Here is a 19,442-nt window from a genome sequence, read left to right as displayed (position 1 = left end):
CCAGCCAAGCCCACCCCAAATCCAGGGCTCTGACCTGGGGGGAGATGGGCACAGAGCAGCCCCACCTCACCCTCCTCACGTGACCAATGGAAAAGTGTTTTTGCAGCAATTCCTGGCTGGGAAAGTGCAAGTCAACAGCACATTCTGGGCCCAGCAGTTAATTGAACTCCTTTTTATGGCACGTATATAAATACACAGAACCATCATTAACCGATCCCTTCCAGAAACTGAAAATGAAAGAATTAATCTTACTTCACTCATGTGTAACCCCTCATGAAATTAAAATGATATTTTATGGGTGTGTACAAAAGCAAAGCCTCGCTGCAGCCACTCTAATGAAAATGCCCTTGGAACAAGCAGAATTGGGTAACTAAAGAGTAACATTGGGTAACATTAAATGGGGCCTCATCCCCTGTGCAATTAACGGGTTTATCACTGATGAGAGGCCCCACAGGTGCAGGGAGAGCTGTGGGTGACCCTGGAGCTGCGTCCCTGGCACGGAGCCATGGCCATCACCTCTCATTAGGGCCATCCCCTCTTCAGTGTTTTAATGCCCAGATGGGCCCTGGGAGGGTTTGTGGCAGCCCCAAAGAGCTGCTCATCCCACTGGCCCAGTGGGGCTGAGGTGACAGCTCCCATGGGACCCCTGGCAGGGAGGATGTGAATGGTGAAAGAATCCCCTGACTGGTTTGGGCTGCAGGAACCTCAAAGCTCATCCCTGCCATGGGCAGGGACACCTTCCACTATCTCAAGTTGTTCCAAACCCTGTCCAGCCTGGCCCTGGGCACTTCCAGAGATCCAGGGGCAGGCACAGATTCTGTGGGCAACCTGTGCCAGGGCCTCACCACCCTCAGAGGGAAGAACTTTTTTTCCCAAAATCCCATCTACCCCTGCCCTCTGGCAGTATGAGGCCATTCCCATTCCATCCTGCCATTATTTTGTAAATAATCCCTCTCCATCTTTCTTGTAGGCTATGCAGGATGCTCATGAGGTTCATCTCTGTGAACTCCCCGGGGCTCCCAGCCCCTTTAAGGGGACACACATCCTGCTCCCTGCCACGCTCCCAGCCCCAGGCTGGCTGGAGGAGGGCACATGGAAAGCAACATTTCATTAAATATCATCCACTGCTCCGTGACTGCTGAGAGTGGGAGCAGCAAAGAGTTTGGCCAAGCTGAGAGAGGCATTATTTGATTTATAATTTAAATAAAGCTCAGGATTCCTGTAATGCGCCCAGGAAAAAATCAAAAGGGACCAGGCTGCTGGAGTTAATTGGACGTGATATTTTCCTGAGGTTGCTGCCTCTCTGCAGGCTCCTGCTCCTCTGCTGGAGGCAGGAGGCACAGGCAGGGCTGGAAGGGCTCTGGCACCTTCCTGCATCCTCCTCAAGGCATGCCAGGCTGGTTCCTATGGAACAGCCTTGGGAATACCGCTGGCAACAGCTGCAAAGTCACCTCCAGCTTTATCAGGATGGATTATGTGGGATGCTCCGGGCCCACTGGGGCACGGAGGTGGGGAGACAACAATCAGCAGGAAAGGCCAGGGGCAGAACCAGGGGGTGAAGGCGCCTGCAGCTCCCTGCACGGGCAGGAAAACGAGTCAGCTCACCTTTTACGTGAAATTAATACCAAAATTAATCAGCGGTGTGGGCAGGATAATAGGATTTCACAGTGGTGCCGGGCCAGACAGCCAGTGTGCCGAGAGCCAGACTCATTTAATATCGACAGAAACAATGCCAGAGGACAGAAATAAGACCCATAAAGATAATTACTGAGATACTCAGGAGCAAATTAAGTAATCAGAGGCACTTCTAAATTGCGGCTGGTTTGAAGAGCGCGCTCTCGGCGCCGATTCCCCACGCGGGCGTTCCGGTGGCGGCGAGAGCTCAGCCCCGCGCCGGCTCCCGGCCCCTCCACCGTGCTTCCCACAGGTGCCATAAATAAGGAAGGGAAAATTGTATTCCAAGCCAGATGCGTGGCCCTGGATGTCACCTGCAATTTAATTTGCGCTGGCAGGAGGCAGAGAGGAGCGAGACGTGCCGGATTTGCCCGTAATGAGCGGGAACATACGGGCAGCTAAACTTTGATTAAGGTGACCTGGCTGGTGGCAGCTGGTGGCGAGCGTGGCATGGGGGTCTGGGTGGGAGCTTGGCTGCTGCCACCCATCCCGGGGGATACAAGTGTCTTGGAGATCTCAGGTGAGCACAGTCCTGCTCGAAGGATGGGCTGAGACCGGTCAAAAACTCTCTTTTCTCCCCACACCTACCAGGGTCTGGGGTGGGGTCAAACCTCTGCCCTCATCCCATGGCACAACTCCAGGACCACCGGGATCCTGGGGCTGGGATCCTCCCAGGACACAGGCAGCTGTATCCAGGAGCACCTCTCACACCCATGGCACCATTTGTGCTGTATCCTGACCTCAGGACCACTACGAGCTCACACAGATTCTCGGTGCTGAACACCTCCAGTCTCCAGAAAACCCTGTCAGGCTCATCCTGCCCGTGGGTCCCAGACCATGTGGGCACGGCTGAGCTCATCATTCCATGGCAATGAGGTGCTCCAGGAGCCTCTCACCAGCCCTGTGCCACCATGGTGCTCAGGCGTGACAGATTATGAATAATTTTACAAGAGCAGCATCCTTTTTCCTTCCAGACACCAATAAGGAGGAGACCTGGGAGGCACTGCATGCTCCAGGGCAGTGCAAGCTGTACCTGGGTGCCCAAAACCCCACCTCTGGTCCTGGTGTCCTGTTCCCTGTGCTGGCCACTGGGGAGCTTCACACAAGAAATATGGAATGCAGAATGGTTTGTGTTGGAAGTGACCTTAGAGATCACCCACTTCTCCCCACTGCCATGGGCAGGCACACCTGCTGCACACCCTGTCCAACCTGGCCATGAGCACTTCTAGGATTAAAAGAACTTCCAGGGATAAAAGAACTTCCAAGGATAAATAACCCTCCAGGCTGGCAGTGCAATGCTGAAGCGATGCCAGGGGTCCCAGGGAGGCTGAGCATCATCCAAAATCCATGCCCAGCTTGCCCAAAACCCATGCCCAGCTCACCTGGCTGCTCAGGGTGCCCAGGTAGAGGGGGAAAAAAAAACATCTACGGGAAAATCCAGCTCATTAAACAAACACCCGGGGGCTGTCACAGCCTAACAAGCAGAGCTTTAGCAGCTGATTTGTCTTCAGCCGGCAATGTTTAAAAATCCAACTGAGACCAGCAGAAAAATATCCACTCCCCTCTTTAAAACACACATTCATCACTTGAGAATCTTAATGCGTCTTTCCCAGCCGGGGAGGTCAAACACGCCTGCCTAAAGCAGGCTCATTAAATATACATTTAATCACGGTTTGGATTGAGAGACAAAGGCTGGGAGAGACAGGTGCTCTGCCGAAGTGACCTTTTGGATCCCATTTTAATGTAACTAGTTTACAGCTTATCTGAAAGGCCAGCTCCTGGGGAAGGCGAGCTGCAGCAAAACGGGGAAAGTAATTAGGGGGGGAAGGGCTGGGGAGGTTTGGGGGGCCGACTGCACCATCCTCTGCCGCCGCCACGCTTCCCAGGCAGCTCTGCAACGTTTGCTGAAGTTGGACTTATCAACCACAGAACCCAATTTAATTTGCTTATCTTGGCTCCTTCCTCCCCCTCTCCTCCCCGCTTCTCCTGCTCTTTTTAATTATCGGTTAAATAAATGTCTTTTTCAATAAGGAAAACAGCATCAAAGCGGGCGCCCGCCCTCAGGCACTTACACTTGCGTGGCTCCAGCGCCTTGTTGGGGCAGGGGAGGTGCTGGGCTGGGGGGTTCTGAGTCCTCTGCAGGCAGGCCAGCATGGTCTGGGCTTTCCTGTGGGCGCTGCCGCCCCGCACCCTGCAAGAGAGGAGACACCTGGTGAGCCAGGGACCTGCCACCCCCTACCACCACCCCCTGCCACCACCCCCGCGCCCACCCGGCAGGAGCTCCTCAGCACTCAGTGCTTTTGCTCCTCTGGAGATAAACAACTAACTCTGAAAGCCTGAAATGAATAGGGATGTATATAAAATAAATATGAAGGTCTCAGCGGGTGATTTGAGCTTCCTGCAGAGCTTTCCGCCGTTCCCACCGGGAATGCGGCAGAGCCGGGGTGTCCCGGCAGTGCCAGACCGCTCTGCCGGCGTGCCAGCCGGTGCCTCCTGGCACGGAGTGACCCCGGCCAAGGCTGGGGAAAGACAGTGTTAACATCCCACTCGGGGTCCTGGGATCTGTCACCAGCTCCCAGCTGGCATCAAAATCTGCTCGACAAAAGCTGGAGGGGTCAGGCCAACGTCGTCGTCACCACGGTGCTGCTCATTGTACATCCTTGCCCAGCCGCTGCCGGCACCCTGAGTTATAACCAGTTGCTGCTGACACCCTCCCACTGCTCCAGCTGGCACAGGGAGCGGTATTCCCACTCGGAGAGTGCAGGGAGACGTGGGCAGGAGCAGCAGAAAAGCAGGCATGGTGCCCATCCGCCAGCGTTTCAGCTGGTTTCAGTTTCTCAAGCTGGTTTATGGATGGCTGGGGGTCACAACTGGACATCAGGGATGGTGTCACCGCTGGGTACATCACTCCTTCTTCTCTGCTGTGGGGGAATCGAGCCCTCCTGAAGCCATCTGGGATGTTTCCCGCATGTCCCAGTGCTGGCACCGGCGTGCAGGGCAGTGGTGTGGTGGCCTCAGGAGTGTGGTGGTCTCAGGCAGGCACTGGCAGAGCCTGTGACCATCAGCACCAGGAAACAAAGCATGGATGGATGCTCGCCAAGCTGTGCCCAGGGCTCTCCAAGCTCTGCTGGTTTAAATGTCACCTTTCAAAACAGCTTGGTAGCCACCACAAAGGACAGGACACCACAGGACCTGTGCTGCTCGCTCCTGCTCTGTGCCCTCCACCAGGCAGGGGGTGCCAGGCTCTGGGATAATCCCCAGGATGGGATCCATGCAGGGTGTCCATGCCTTCACTGGGCTCATCAGGCTCAGGGTCTCATCCCGACTCCCCCAGCAAACCAGGGACAAGGAGAGACTTGTCGGCAAAAGGTGTGAGTGAGGAAGAGGAGGAGGAGGAGGGGAGGAAGTCATCTAATACCGAGCAGGTGTCTGGAGAACCCAAATTGTGCTGTTTTCTCCTAATAATGAAGTATTCATGAGTAAAAGCCTTTTTCACTACTTTCTTAAGATACTAATTTCACAACAAGCGCCTTGTTACCATGCAATTATTCCAATCGTGCATTTCTCCCAGATTCCATCTGTCCTCGCGCTCTCTAAATGAAAGACAATCATGTAACCACCTTTCATTATTCACTATTTTACTTTCAGCAAAGGTACCCTGAAAGAAATGATTTCCTCTGAAAGGGACTTTTATTCAGTTTCAAAACCAATTTTCTCCTATTACTGTCTTAAAAAAAAAAAAGGAGGGGGGCAGGGAGGTGTTTTTATTTCATGCATTACATATCCTTTGTTAACGCAGCTCGCAGTAAAAGCAGCCGTATCCATTTTCTGGCTTCGATTTCTGGTAATTTTAAAATATGCCATTACAATCAGGCAGAAATTATACAGTTTGAAAAGAGAATGAAGTGCTTCTTATTCAGAGCCTGAGCGCACTTGACTGCCAGGAGTTCTCCTCTCCCCGCCGGGACTCGGGGTTCATTACGCAGCCCCGCTCCTGGCGCCTCGGCTCCCCCGGCACGTGCCCAGCGCCCGGATTTTCCGTGACCCCAACCTCGTCCCCATCCCTGTCCCCGAGGGGTGGCCCTGGTTCAAAGCACCCAAGGCCGTGCAGGGGATGGATGACGGCACCGGCTCCCGCCGTACCTGAGCCCGAGCTCCGCGGTGACCTCAGGGCTGGCGTCCCGCCGGGTGTCACCATCTGGCCGATTAGCGGCGGACGTCACCCACTCCCTGCGCCGAGGCAGCTCCTGGCGGGGACACTGACCCCTGTCCCTGGCAGACACGGGCGGCGTGGGCGGCTCTCGTGCCACTGCCGGATGCTGATCAGATCCCTGGTGGTCCCTGGGGCACGTGGGGCGAGGAGGAAGCACCCAGGGGGTCACCGAATCCACGTGCTGGCACAGGGAGGGTGTGGATGCCACCTGGCACAGGAGCTGAGGGCACCCTGAGGGCCCAGCAGGTCCCTGGGGACACCCCCAGCACTGCTCTCTGCGCCCTGCCACGCACAGCCCCGCTCCCTCCCGGAGCCATCCCAACCCTGGGCACGGATCGTGGTCGGCAGCGGGCGGGAGAGGCGCGGGAGCCACACGCCAAACTGAATAAAGCCACCCATTAATTCAGCCCCTGCCGCTGCCCCCGTCTCCCGGCGTCTCGCAGACGAGATGATTTTTCTGACAGCTATGCTGCGCCGCACCCCACCCTCAGAGGCACGCTCAGAACCGGGAAGGCTCCGGTGCCACGGCCCCAGAAGAGCGTCCATCTGTCCACCCAGGCACCCTGCTGGGAGCCCCAAGCCCCAGAAGGCCCGTGGGCGAGCGGGTGGGCGCCTGGCACAATGGGCATCTGTGCCACGGTGGCATTTCGCTAATGCTGCTCCGAAAAGCCCCTGAATCAGCTGATGGGAATTGGGCGCTGGGCTGTCCAACGCTTAGCGCCGGCTTAGTTAGCTCCATCTGCATTTGAACTAATTCCAATCAGCAGGATCCGATTTAGTTCAAGCTGCTCTGGCTCTTTCGTGGCAGGAAAGGCAACACTCAGCAGTTTTGCTGGAACGCCCCAAGTCCGCACGGCCTCTGCCCAGGCTGTGCCCATGGACCCACCACTATCCAGTACTGGGGCACAGGGTGAGTCCCACCAACAGTGGGGTTCCTTGGGGACATCTGGAGCAAGATCCCACAGGAGCTCCCAACCCCACATCCCACAACTGTGGCATCACAGATTCACAGAATGTCTTGGGTTGGAAGGGACGTTAAAGCCCAAGTTCCAAGCCTGGTCCAACCTGGCCTTGAACGCTTCTAGGGATAGAGGAGCCACAACTCCATCCTTCCCCTCTCCCACCCCTCCATCCTGCCCCACACCCAGCTAATCCATCTCGACATCACACTATTTATAAGCCCAAGGTCTTTGTGACTTTAATAAAAAACACCACCCTCTATGTCTAAAGCCCCAGTGATGGGAGGGTTTGGCACCTCCTCTGACATCAGCAGTTGATAAGTCGGGCTTATCTCCTCCGAGAGCCCTGCGAAGGTCCCTCCGGCGAGATAAGGCCGGCGCAGCTGTCGATAGAGGCTTTTGCAGGCGAGGATTTAGATAAAAGAAAATGTGACGGGAGGGGGGAGAAAAGAAAAAAGGAACTTTTAAAGTCTCAGCCTGAAGTGGGTCTGTGCAGCTGCTGAGCTGTGGCAGGGCAGGGACGGTGAGGGACAAGGTCTTGGTCACCATCCAGGCTGTGGTGGAACACGTCCAGATCCTTCCCCGGGTGTTATCGGGGTGCAATCCCATAAAAAGGGAATTTTTGGGATTAGGAGGGGAAAGGGGGGCAGGACCAGGGATGCTGCAAAGCTGTTTGAGTCACACCATGGCCATGTTCCCCCTGGCTGTTAAAAGCTAGCAGCGGGTTTGGCACAAGGACAGGAGATAAGAGGTCACCCTGGCTGGGAGAGGCACAGGAGGCTCCTGACAGCGCCAGACGGACACACGGACAGCGCAGGGCGAGGCCAAGGCTGGCAGCAACCAAAGAAACAAAGCAAAAGCCCTCACTGGCCCCTGGTGTGCAGAGTACACCCGAAGTACAACTGGGAACATGCTGTCCCTCATCCCTCCAGGGACAGAGGAGAATCCAACCACAGCAGCAGGGAGCTCCTGTTCCTCACAGCCCTGGCGACATTGGAGCTCCCTCTCACCGCCCCCATCACCGCCACCACCGCTGGTGCCACGGACACCCATTCCCCATCCGATGGCCAGGGTGAGCAGGTGCCAGAGGAGGAAGGATTCCCCTCTGCACACAGTGGATGCCCACCCCATTGCAGGGCGAGCGGGATTTTGGCTGGTGCTGCTGCCTGGCACTGCCGTACCCATCTCCCATCCAGATTTAGGGTGGAGGGGATGCCACAGCTCAGCCCTACAAGGGCTGAGCACAGAAAGGTCACCCCGCTCTGAAGCACATTTTATCAGGTAAAATAAAACCCAAAGTTTGTCACCAAAGGTGCTGTCGGTCACCCCACGACCTTCCCTCGCCCGACCTTCCCTCATCCCGCCTGGCTAATCCGCTCCCCTCCGCGTGCTCCAGCCCCAGGCCTTTCAGGGGGCCCTGTTAATAATTAAATGTTAATCTAAAAAGCAATTTTAGCTGCAGTGCTGCAGATCTGGTTAGAGATTACATTAGCATGTAAGAGTCAAGGGTAATTTTCTCTAACCCCTCTTGTGATCTTTAAAACCCGCAGATCTTAAAGCAACACCAGCTCCTCTGATTAAAATTGGAAGCTGGGGTTTGCGACGGATAATGATGCTGGAAGTGATTATTTTGCTGCTCAGGGTCTCACTGGGATGTGGGGGCTGTGGGGGGCTGGGGGAGAGGCCCACAGCAGCCAAGTGGTTTCTCCCAGCCCATGCTCTGTGGAAATGCCGGCACTGAGCAGAGCTGTGACACCCTGAGCATCCCCATCTTCCACTTTTTTGGGCTTCTGTGACTCCAGGATGGCACAGAGCCCACCAGCTGTGGCACAGTGCCAGGGACAGAGTGGCACTGGACACCAGGACCCTCACTGCTGCCATCCTACAGCAGCATCTCATGTCTCTGCCATCCCACCCAGAGATGAGGTTTCTACTCTCGTGGAAGCTCCAAGGAGAAACCCCTTGGATTGTTCAAGAAAGTCAACATCAAAAAATATCCCAAAATCACATTTTGCTCACAAGCAGGACCAAAGGAACTGGGACAGGGCACGGCAAATCACCTCCTGAGCACTTCCAAAGACCCTATGGAAGAAACACGGTATCAGATGTGTCCGTAACGATGGAATTTAAAAAAACCCAACAATTCGAGTGCTGTTGAGCATTTGCAGACGTCCCCGTGCAGGGCTCGGGCGGCCTGGTTAAATTTATGTGTCAGCTTTAAGGAGGCCTCTCATCAAATGAGCTATTTTGGGCAGAGATTAAAGATCTATTTTCGCTGCGAGCGGGAACAGCTCTCGAACAGGTTAATAATGATTCTGGAAAGCCAAGCGCCTCCAGCACCTTGGGTGAGGAGCCCAGAGCCCTGGGTGCTGTTGGGGGGCTCCTGAGGCTCCCAGAGCCAGGAGGGTGAGGGATCACAGTGCAGCATCCCCCCGCCCCGCTGCCATCCTGCCGGGGAGGAAGGAACCCCGCGTGCCGCGGCGGGCGCCGAGCAGCCGTGGGTAATTGGAAGTGGCAGACGCTGGCACGGCGCTGCCGAGAAGGTCATTACGTGGGGCTGGGAACAAAATGCCAGGAGCGAGGGGGGAGCGGCCCCGTTAGCAAAGGTCAGGGCCCCACTCGGGTGCCGTCGGTGTTTTTGGCAGGGCTCAGCCCTGGCTGCGTGCACCGAGGTCCCGGCAGGGCCAGCGCACAGCGGGCAGGCAGGATCTGCCAGGTCCTGCCAGACGTGTGCAGACGTGTCCCCTCGATGTGGCACCAGCTCCTCAAAGCAAAACCTCACTGATCTGACAGAGTGGTGCCGTGCCTTGCTCCTGCACATGGATTGGGAACACGGAATGGGGGTAACTGGCTGTCATGGATGCTCACGGGCTTTTGGTCTCAGCCCCAGTACAGATATGGGAGCAACCAGCAGAAAAGCCAAGCAGCCCCAAAGAGCAGCAACTAAAGCACTCTGGACCTCAACAAGGCAGGAGCCAACCCCAGCGTGGGCAACCACACCATGGGCACGCGCAGCATCCACGTCTCCAGCTGAGACCAAACAAACTCAGCAGTGCAGAGACCAAAGCTCCCCATCACAGCTCCTGTCCCTTCCTGGCTCACTCCTGCCTCATCCCAGGGGTTCGATTGTCCCCTGCAGCGCCAGTCCCTGTGCTCCCACGGCCATGGGTGCCCCGTCCAGCCGTCCCACACTTGGCAGCCGGGCGCGCTCCACTCCGTAATTACAGCCCCAAGTGCCGGAGCTGTGAAAGAATCTGACGAAGGAATCCAGGGTAGATCGTGCTGCTGAAATTACTATAATCAAAGGCTTTCACAAAGGCTTCAAATGCAACCAATTACCCTGAAAGGCGAGGCAAGAAAGAAAACAAATTAACATGTTTGCACAGAGACTCGGCGCAACGTACACATCGCCCCGCGCCGCCCTCGACCCCCGGCCGGCCGCTGCTCTCCATCCTCAGTCCTGCTCCCCATCCCTGGCTACCCTCTCCTCATCCCTGGCTACCAGCTTCCCATCCCCATGGCTGGGCCCTATCCCACATCCTGCTCTGCTCGCAGCTGCACACAAAGGGGCTCTGTGCCCGTCCTTCACCCCGCAGCCGCCCACTGCCCCGCCGGCACACAAAAGCCCTGCCTGTGCCATGGCCGGCTCCAGCGCAGGCTCAGGGGCTTGCCAGGGTGGCCTGGGGAAACCTCCCTCGCTCCTTCCCTCCTCCCCCAGCGCTGGAGGGGTCCCCAGCTAAAGGAGGGGAGGGGGGATCCTCAAAGGCACCCATTGAGCAGCCTTGAGTTGCCCACTGACAGCTGGGGAAGCCTCTCACAGCGGGGACCCCCCACCCTCCCCTCCTTACGTTCCACTTCGTCTGCTCTGCCGGTCTGGGGGGAAAAAAAAATAAAAATCAACTTCTTCCTTTTAATATTTAACACGAGTCCATCACCCTCAGTCTATTTGGTAACACAAAGCTCTGGAGATTTAAACCCTTCTCACCCCGAGAGATGGAAATGAATGGTGCTCTTTAATGAGCTGGTTCAGCAGAAAAGATAGATTTCCAAGATTACTGTAGGAATTCTTATAATTGATGTGTACTTTTGTAACGAGGATTATACCACCATCCGGTCAAGTAATTCCGGCTCTTCCCCCTCACTTTTCCCAAGCTCAGCCTGCTTTTGGGGTTCCCTGGGGAGATGGACCAGGCTGCTTCCTCTTGGGGAGAAAGCAACTCGGAAGGGGGAGAAAGAAAAAGACAAAGAAAAATTAGACAGATTTTTCTTATTTAGCCATAGACAACCTAACGCAGCCACGGAATGGGAAAATAAGGCATCTCTCCAGATTTCTCTATTTGTTTTACAAATCCCTACTTTCCCCACCGATCGGAGGCCGGATGAGCCGCTGAATGCCGAGTAATTAAAAGGAACAGAGAACAATACTCAGCGCTGCCGAAGAACACGGAGTTTCCCTCAGATGTTTATAGCAATTGTATGAAAATGTACCAGGCGGGATGGGGAGAGCTGACAGCCGGGATTGGGAGCAGCCAGGATCGGAGCTGGCTGCCTCCCCCGCCTGATTGGCATTAATTGTGCGCGTTTGCAAAGCAGAACGGAAAGTCTGACACGAGCTGCGAGCCAACATTTCTTTCTAATAGTCTTAATGATTACGACGAGAGCTGATGATCATCGCGGGGTGTTAATAGCCCGGAGATCGGCTCCGCGGCTGCTCTCACCGGGATGCGCCAGCCCGGCTCTCCCGGGTGGGCTGGGGTGTGCTGGGATGAGCTCAAAGTGGTCCCATGCAGCCACACCACCGCCTGTCAGGCTGTAAAACCCTTGACAAGGGGACAGGAAGGACACGGAGGGGACAGGAAGGACACGGAGGGGGACGGGAGCCTCCTGCTCCATCCCCAGGCTCTGCCCCATGGAAGGGGTGGCTGCAGGGGGGGCAAACATCAGGAGGGAGAATGTTGCCCACCCCGAGCCCCCTGTGCAGCAGGAGTGTCCCCAGGCTGCGGGAATCACTCTGCTCCCACAGCTGCCCCAAACCAGCTGCCACAGCCCCATCCCCAGCAGGTACCACAGGAGAGGCTGGGGATGCTGCCCTGGGGAGCGAGAGAGACTGAAAACACCCCACCAAGCAGCAGAGCCCGTCATTAAGAGCTGATTAATGAAACCCAAGTTCTCCCGACTCTTTACAAGGCTGTTTTTCCGCATGTCCTTGAGTTTCACCGCGGGAGCTGGGTGGGCTCGGGTACCAACTCCGAGCACGGCAGAGACGGAGCCAGCCGTGCACAAAACCCCTGCACAGCCCCGGCCAGGCCGGCTTTACACGGCAGGAAAAATCGATGGCCATCGATCTGCAGCACAAAGGGACAGTGGTGCTGGCAGCCAGCAGGCAGGCGGCTGCCATCTGACCGGGGCTGTGCAGGGGACACGGCTCAGGTCACCTCGCTGGGGACGGCGCTGACAGGGGACACAGCTCGGGGTCACACTGCCCACCGTGGGAGCACGGCCAGCAGCACCGATGGCCACCCCATGGCCAGGCCATGTGCCACCAGCACATCCAGGGTGTGTGGGTGGCCCTTGGCCGTGTCCTTGCTGGGACACGGCTGTCACCTGCTCAGCCTCCCCCAGCTGGATGGAGAGACGGTCTCAGCCCAGCTCTGAGCTGTTTGATTTGTTTTATCATCTGCACTGGCCAACAGATCACTCAGCTTTGGGCTTTCTGAGATCACTAATAATTGTTCCCCTGATGAAAAGAAATCGAGACTTGGTCCCTTTCTTCTTTCCCCCCTCTTTCCAAAAAAAAAAGTCCGTAAAGAAGAGCTATAAAAATGGCTTGTTATCTCACCTAGCGAGGCTCGGGCTGTATGTTATTGCTAATTGGGTATAACATCCTTGTCTTGTTCTGCTCTCTGAAGCTAAATCAAGAAAGCACCACTGCTGCGAACTAATTATATCTCTGGACTGCAGACTCCAGCTTGTCTTCCCCTTTATTGAGTTAAAAAATGGTCACTAACCTTAATCTCTCATATTCCCAAGAATTAGGGCTGCTGGAAACCCACCACTTCCACCTGCATCCTGCTCTGTGCTGGGAAAGGCAAAGCACATGGCCTGATGAAGGGTTTGTGCTGCTCTGGGACACAAATCTGATCCTGGAGCTGCCCACCCCTGTGGCATCCCGTGCCACCGGAGCACCATGACAGCCACAGACACTGCTCAGGTCCCTGTGCCATGGACACTTTCTCACACACAGCTCAGAGCCTTCCTGGGCCGTCTCTCCTCCTTATAGGAGACCTCAAGCTTCTTTCACTGGGATGTTTTTTAAAATCTGTCTCCCCCCCTCAGCATTCCCAGGCTTGGCAGATGTGGGCAGATGTGAACACAGGGGTCACGAGTGCAGAAACCAAGGGGAGCAGGTGCTGCTCCAGTTCATCCACATCAGCTCCCAGTCCCAGCCCAGGATGGAGCCCCATGAACCTGTTAAAGCTGCTGTTCACCTTTGGGCTCCCCACGGGAGCAGGGACACTGTGACCACCCAGCTGTGCCACTGCAGGTGCTATGGGTGGATCCTAAGGACTACAGGATGAATCTCTCTGGTTCCTGGCACAGCTGCACCCTCTGGCACTGCAGCCACAGCACAGACCCCAGGAGGGAGGACAACCAGAGCCACAAAGGACACCGAGATGAGCAGCGGAGCCTGGGCCACACAGGACAGCCCTGTCCCTCCCCGTCCCAGCGACTCCCTCAGCACCAGCAACCTGGGGTCAGAAATACCAGCAGCAATGTGAGGCTGTGGGACAGGAACCCGAGCAGTGACACCAAGTTCAGCATCCTGCCTGGCTCCATCCCCCTGCCCTGTTCCATCTCCCTCCCTGGCTCCATCCCCCTGTCTGTGGGCACCCACCTGCACAGATGGTGTTACTTCCCAAAGGCAAAGTCAAACTCCAGTCCTCCCCGCGAGCCAAGAGCATCCCTTAAAAAAAAATTGATACTTCCCTGACTATTAATTAACCTGAACCACTTAAAACTGCCTTCAATTTGTCAGGTTTAACTGCCAGCTCTTCTCGGTAAATCAAGCGTCGCGTGCAGATGGAGGCTGCGCGTGCGAGGCGGCGGTGAAGGAGGAGGCGGGGAGCACGGGGAGAGGGGCACCCTGTGCCACGCTCGCCATCCTGTGCCCTGAGAGCCCTGGGGATGATATTCACACCCCACAATTAGCCAGGGCACGGTATGAAACGCGCCAGGCAGGCAGGAGCAGGCAGGGCAGCCAGCGGGGCTCGGAGCACCCCACACCGCAGCCTTCCCGTCTCCCCCCATGGCGCCCTTGTCGTGCAGCCAAGACTGAATTGGAAAGCAATATGAATATTTATCTCTGACAGTGAAATCTCCCCGCTGCAGGGTATTAAGGCTTTATTAGTGTGTGGTTACCAGCCACGCTAAGCCAGCCCCCGCTCTTGCCTGGAGCGCAGAGAGATGACCTACAAGAGGCAGATGGCAAAGCCTCACAGAGCCCCCGATGCCAGGACGTGACTCCTGAGAAGGGGGCTGTGCACCCCAGTCCCACACAGGGAGACACAGAGTCAAGGTCTCCCTACCAAAGCCCCCTCCTCACCCTGCACCAGCCCCTCCGAAACCCCTCCCCAGGCTGAGGCTGTCCCCTCGCCCCCGCAGCGCGCGGCTCTCGCCGTTTTGGGTTAAAACGCTGATGTATTCTCTCTTTAGCAAAAGGAGTCCCAGGGGCTATAAAAACTCCCAGCAGGCTCCTGTCAGTCTCAGGTCATTAACTTTCTTTCATTGGGAGTTTGTTTACAGCCAGCCATAAATAGCGGCGCCCGCGCCGCTCGCTCACCAGCGGGACAGGCTGGGATGGGATGGGGCTGCCTGTGCAGGGGGGCCCAGCACCCCAGACTCCAAGGTGTGGGGTCCAGCACTCCTCTAGCAACTTTTCCCATGGCCCACGTTTCCCTGCACCCCATCCTGCTCAGCACAGCGCTGCCCACGGCACCGTGTGCCACCTCAGCCCTGCAAATTGATGGGGTCACCTTGTGCGCGGCCTGAGGGAGCCGGAACGTGCCTGCGCTTCAGTCCTGGCCTTTCCTGGAGAAGGAGGAGGAGGAGGAGGAAGGAGGCAGCTGGCTGGAGGTGTCCCCGTGGGTGACCTGCCCCGAGTCCTGCCCCACACTCTCACCCAGCCCAGCCCCTGTCACAAGCACCAACCTCAGCTCAGGACCTGAGTGTGTTTGAGGTGACCCAGTCCCAGTGCACAGAGCCCTGGGGGGACTCCAAGAGCCCTCATCTCACCACTGCCTGCGCCTCAGAGCTCTGCTTTTCCAGCAGCACAGACAGAAACACGAAATCCAGCGTGCCACTGGCATGGCCAGCCTGGCATTCCTGGCAGGATGTTTCCCACACCTGGCTCCTCTGCACCCAGGCACACACGGGACACTCTCAGAGCACCCACATCCTGCTGCCTGCCCACAACAGGTACCCACAGCCCTGCCAGTGCCCCCAGCACCGGCAGCTCGCCCTGGACCCTGCTGCTGCCTCGGCAGCTCCAGGGAGCCGCCCAGCTGGGATCCTGCTGGATGCAGGTGCCCAGGGCTGGCACAGGTGCTCAGGAGCTTTAGTTGCTGTGCCTGTGTGAACCCATCCCTTGTGAACCGAGCTGGGGCTTCGATGGTTCCACAGGTTCCCCCACACACCATATCCACTCCCAGCAAAGCCCCTGGCACCCCCTGCATGGGGGGCTGAACAAGAACCTCAGGCTGTCCCCTCACTGGCACACCCATGTGCCATCCCCCATCAGCCCAGGCTGGCACAGATGGCTGGAGTGGGGACTCGCTGGTACAGCCCCCCATGCCTCATCCCAGGCTGCACAGGGGGGTCCTGGGGGTCCAGCGGGCTCTAGCAGCAGCCAGGAGCCCTCCTCGTGTTGTATTTCACGGGATGGCTGCAGGAGCGACCCACGGACCAGCACCGTGCCAGTCTGTGCACTGGGCTGAGGGATTAAATCCCAAACTCACACACGCTCTTCCACACATCCCCAGGCGAGCAGGGACTTGCCAAAAATCCCAGCCTCATCCCTGCCAGTGCCCCGCATCTATGGAAATATCTGTATTTTAACCCATATACTCGCCCAACCTGTAATCAGAGCAACACAAATAGCCCCTGCTTCCCATGTAAATTAAAAACACCCATTAGGCAGATTTCAAAAGATGTCAGTAGGCTTATAATTATACACGACATCCTTCCGAGATAAAAGCGATTACCGGGGATGCAAATCACTTAGCAACCAATCAGTGCCCCCAGAGTGCGGAGCACTGACCAGCCATCCATTTTCGCCTCGTCCTTTTATTCCCTGCATCGAGCAAATACAAACACAGATAAAGAGAGGCACAATAGCTCTTGACACGCAAATAGGTTAACATAATAAAGCCAGCTTTAGCCGGCTCACTCGAGGGAGAAAAGCAATTCTCAGGCAAGCAGGAGGTAATAAAACAGGGCTTTTGTGTTCCTGGCTCCCATTCTCACCCCTGCGCCAGCTTTGCTGCATTAGCTGATAGGCATCGTGGTTTGATTGAATTACCTTTCATGAATATTAGCTTTTTGAGGAATGCGCAGGCAGAAGAGAAAGAAGAAATGTCTTATTTTTGCATGCATGCGCCTGCTGCAGACGGACATGCGGCGGCACAGATGCCGGCAGGGGCCAGGAGAGGGGTCCCGGCAGGTGCAGCCCCCGGCCCACCCCGCCAGCTGCAGCATCCCCAGCCCTGGGGGGGTCACACACACACTCTCTCCATCCCAGGATGAGACACCACCAGCAAAGGACCTTACCCAGGGACACACATCCCGCTGGATACGGAGCCGTGGGGCCAGGAGACTTCTGACATCACCCCCCACGCTCAGAACCCCGCATCCCTGCCCGTGGTACCCCGACAGCCGGAGGGGGCTGGCGTGGGCTGGCTCCCACCACACACCGCCGAGCCCACCGCTCCCTGTGCCGCAGGATCACGCCGGAGAGGGAGCGGGGCTGCCCGGCTGCAGCGCAGATTTTCCCACACAAGTTGAGGCCACGCAGGAAACCCGCTCCAGGCAAGAATTAACTCCGCCGCCTGGCAGGGATGCAAACGCCCGGCACTAATGCCGCACGCACGGCGGGGAGAGCGGGGGCAGCTCGGGGACGGCGGCGGGCACGGGGCACCCGGCTCGGGGACACCACCCCCGTGGGGCTGTGGCACCGGGAGAACCTCGGTCCCAGAGCCAGAATCCTTCCCCGGGCAGGGCAGCAGCCTGCAATTAAAAACCAGCCCCAGGAGGTGAAGGGAGCTCCTCCGCAGCCCGCTCAGGGATGGACGAATTTCAGGCTGGAATAAAACAGACAACGAGAGAGGCTAAAAAACTAAGGTGACGTGGCCTCAGCAGCCTGGCAGCAGCCACTCATGTCCTCCTTCCATGGGCTTCCCTGCTCCAGCCTGAGGGTAAATATTCACACCAAGACATTCCAATTTTTAACGACACGCTTGGCTGAAACAGGGCCCACCTCACAGCCGGTGCTGCTCCGGCATCAAGAACGTGCCCTACTGGTATCGACCCTCAAACCAGATGGAAAGCTGCTCCTGAAGCTGGGAAAACAATCCGCGCTCCCACAGCCAGGGAACGGCTTTCCCTTCCCCTGCTCTACACACAAGGTCAGCAGAAGGCACCGCGGCAAGAGCTTCCCTCTCCTCCCACCGTGGCTTCGAGGCCGCCTGACCCGACCGCACCCGGCTCAGCCAACCCACTCCTCAAAGTTTTATGGATGCTTCGTAAGAAAAATCCCTCGCAGGATGCCGGGTGCCCTCTGCCAGGGACATTTCCCACCTCACCCTCCCAGCAGCACAGCCTGGGTGTGAGAGCTTTGCCGCTGGGGCTCCCAGCAGAGCGATGTCCAGGCGTGTGGCCACTGACCAGTGACACGTGCCCGGCACACCGGGCACTCAAACCCCACCACAGGGGCACGAGAAGGTGTAAAACTGCCGAATCCCACTAAATTATCCCGAGAACGACGCTGGACTCTCCTTGTTGAGAGAGAGAGTCCACGTGGCTCTGTCCCCACGCCTGCAGAGCCCCACGGCTGCTCTGCCCTCCGTGAAACCTCATCACCCACCCGGACACGCTGCCTGCAGCCTCTGGGCAAGAGCATCCCGAGCAGGAGGATACACGTATAAATATATATATAAATATATATATATATTCACACACACATCCATAATTACGTATCAAAAACCTCCCAACGGAGATCCCAACAACCAGAGCCGGGCAAACCACCACTGGCCAATGCCAATGAATTCATTCCCCTGGTAAACACCAAGCACTGCTGGAAAACTTTGCCACCGCCTCTCCTCGGAAACACCCGGCAGGCCCGGAGCCGAGCCCCGGTTGCAGCCGTGCCCTGCAGCGAGCTGTGCCGTGCCGCCGGCTCGCTGCGTCCAGGCCCTGCCTCTCCAGCCATTAAATCTCCACGATGTGACGGCTCTCCCCGGAGCTGGATTGGGACGCTGGGGCTGAGCTGCTGGCACCGGCAAACCCTCATTTCAGCCGGGGACCGAGCCGGAGAGGCGGCACAGCCCGCTCGTCCCCGGCTGGAGCCGGCGGCCGCCCCGGTGGATGCTCAGCCGTGCTGCCCAGGAGCTCTCGGGGACCACGATGCCTCGTCCCCGATGAATCGTATTCCCAGCGCCGATAGTCCAGAAGATGCCACAGGGATGCTGCGTCCGCAGCGGAGCTTTTTCCAGAGGGGATTTTCCCCGGCAGAGCCTCCTGACCCGGCGGAGGCAGCCAGGGAGACGGGTGTTAAATAAACCATCGCTGGGTGGGTCCTTCTTCCCTCTCCTTTGTGACCGGCGGGATCCACACCAGGCGCGGGGTCCATGCCGGGGTCCTGCTCTGCCACCACCCGCTCCGGTGTCGCGGTGGGATCGGGCGCTTTCCTGCCCGGGATGGAGGAGAAAACCCCTTTTTTTTTTTTTTTTTTTTTTTTTCCCAGGCGAAAAGGGGCAGAAAAGGGTAGCAGCAAAGGCAGCAGCTCCCGGTCGGCTCCCGCTGGAAGTGTCTCAGCTTTCCTCCTGGAGGCACCCGTGGATATTTTATTTCCACTTATGAGTCAGGCGACCCAAAAAGCCATAAAAAAAAAAAATCAAAAATCGGATGGGAAAAAAAAACCCCAAAAAAACCAAAAGTTGTTCCCGTTCCTCTCCGGTAGCGACGGGCGAGCCTGGCCCCACCGGCGGCGGCTCCGCGGGCACCACCGGGCACCGCGCTGCGGCGGCACCGCCTCCGCTGCGCTCCGGGAGCCGGCGGAGCCCCCCGGTCCCCGCGCCCCCACCCGGTAACCCCCCCCCACGACCTCCCCGGTGCCCGGACCCCCGTTACCGTCAGAGCTGGATCCGGGCCGGCTGCGGGCGCTGCGTTGCGGGGCGCGCCGGGCCGCCCCCCCCGGGCCGCGCAGCAGCAGCGGCGGCGCCCGCCCGGCCCCGCGCCCCGCCGGCGGCCCGCCCCGCCCCGTGCGCGGCCAGCGTGCGGATCCCGGCGCTCGGCCCCGGGGGGGGACGGCGGGGAGCAACGCG

At 57.6% G+C, this 19,442-nt stretch overlaps 1 protein-coding gene across 2 annotated transcripts in view; it reads right to left on the bottom strand.

Annotated features, from left to right (window-relative positions):
- The window catches only part of FAM222A (family with sequence similarity 222 member A), a 28,190-nt gene extending 8,826 nt beyond the window's left edge, over positions 1-19,364 (bottom strand). The window contains exons 1-2 of one of the 2 annotated variants that reach the window (XM_058851518.1): positions 19,249-19,364; positions 3,747-3,865 (exon numbers count right to left, since the gene is read on the bottom strand). In XM_058851518.1, coding sequence (XP_058707501.1) covers positions 3,747-3,828 — 82 coding nt within the window. In that variant the 5' untranslated portion in view covers positions 3,829-3,865; positions 19,249-19,364. Of the gene's footprint in view, positions 1-3,746; positions 3,866-5,817; positions 6,278-19,248 lie in introns of those variants that run through there. The other variant, XM_058851519.1, reaches the window with a different exon arrangement.
- Between the last annotated feature and the right edge of the window lie 78 nt (positions 19,365-19,442).

The sequence above is a fragment of the Poecile atricapillus genome, chromosome 16, assembly GCF_030490865.1.
Source record: "Poecile atricapillus isolate bPoeAtr1 chromosome 16, bPoeAtr1.hap1, whole genome shotgun sequence".
In the NCBI taxonomy this organism is placed as follows: Eukaryota; Metazoa; Chordata; class Aves; order Passeriformes; family Paridae; genus Poecile; species Poecile atricapillus.
Note: the sequence above shows the minus strand (reverse complement) of the source record. Positions and strands in the feature narration are given on the sequence as shown.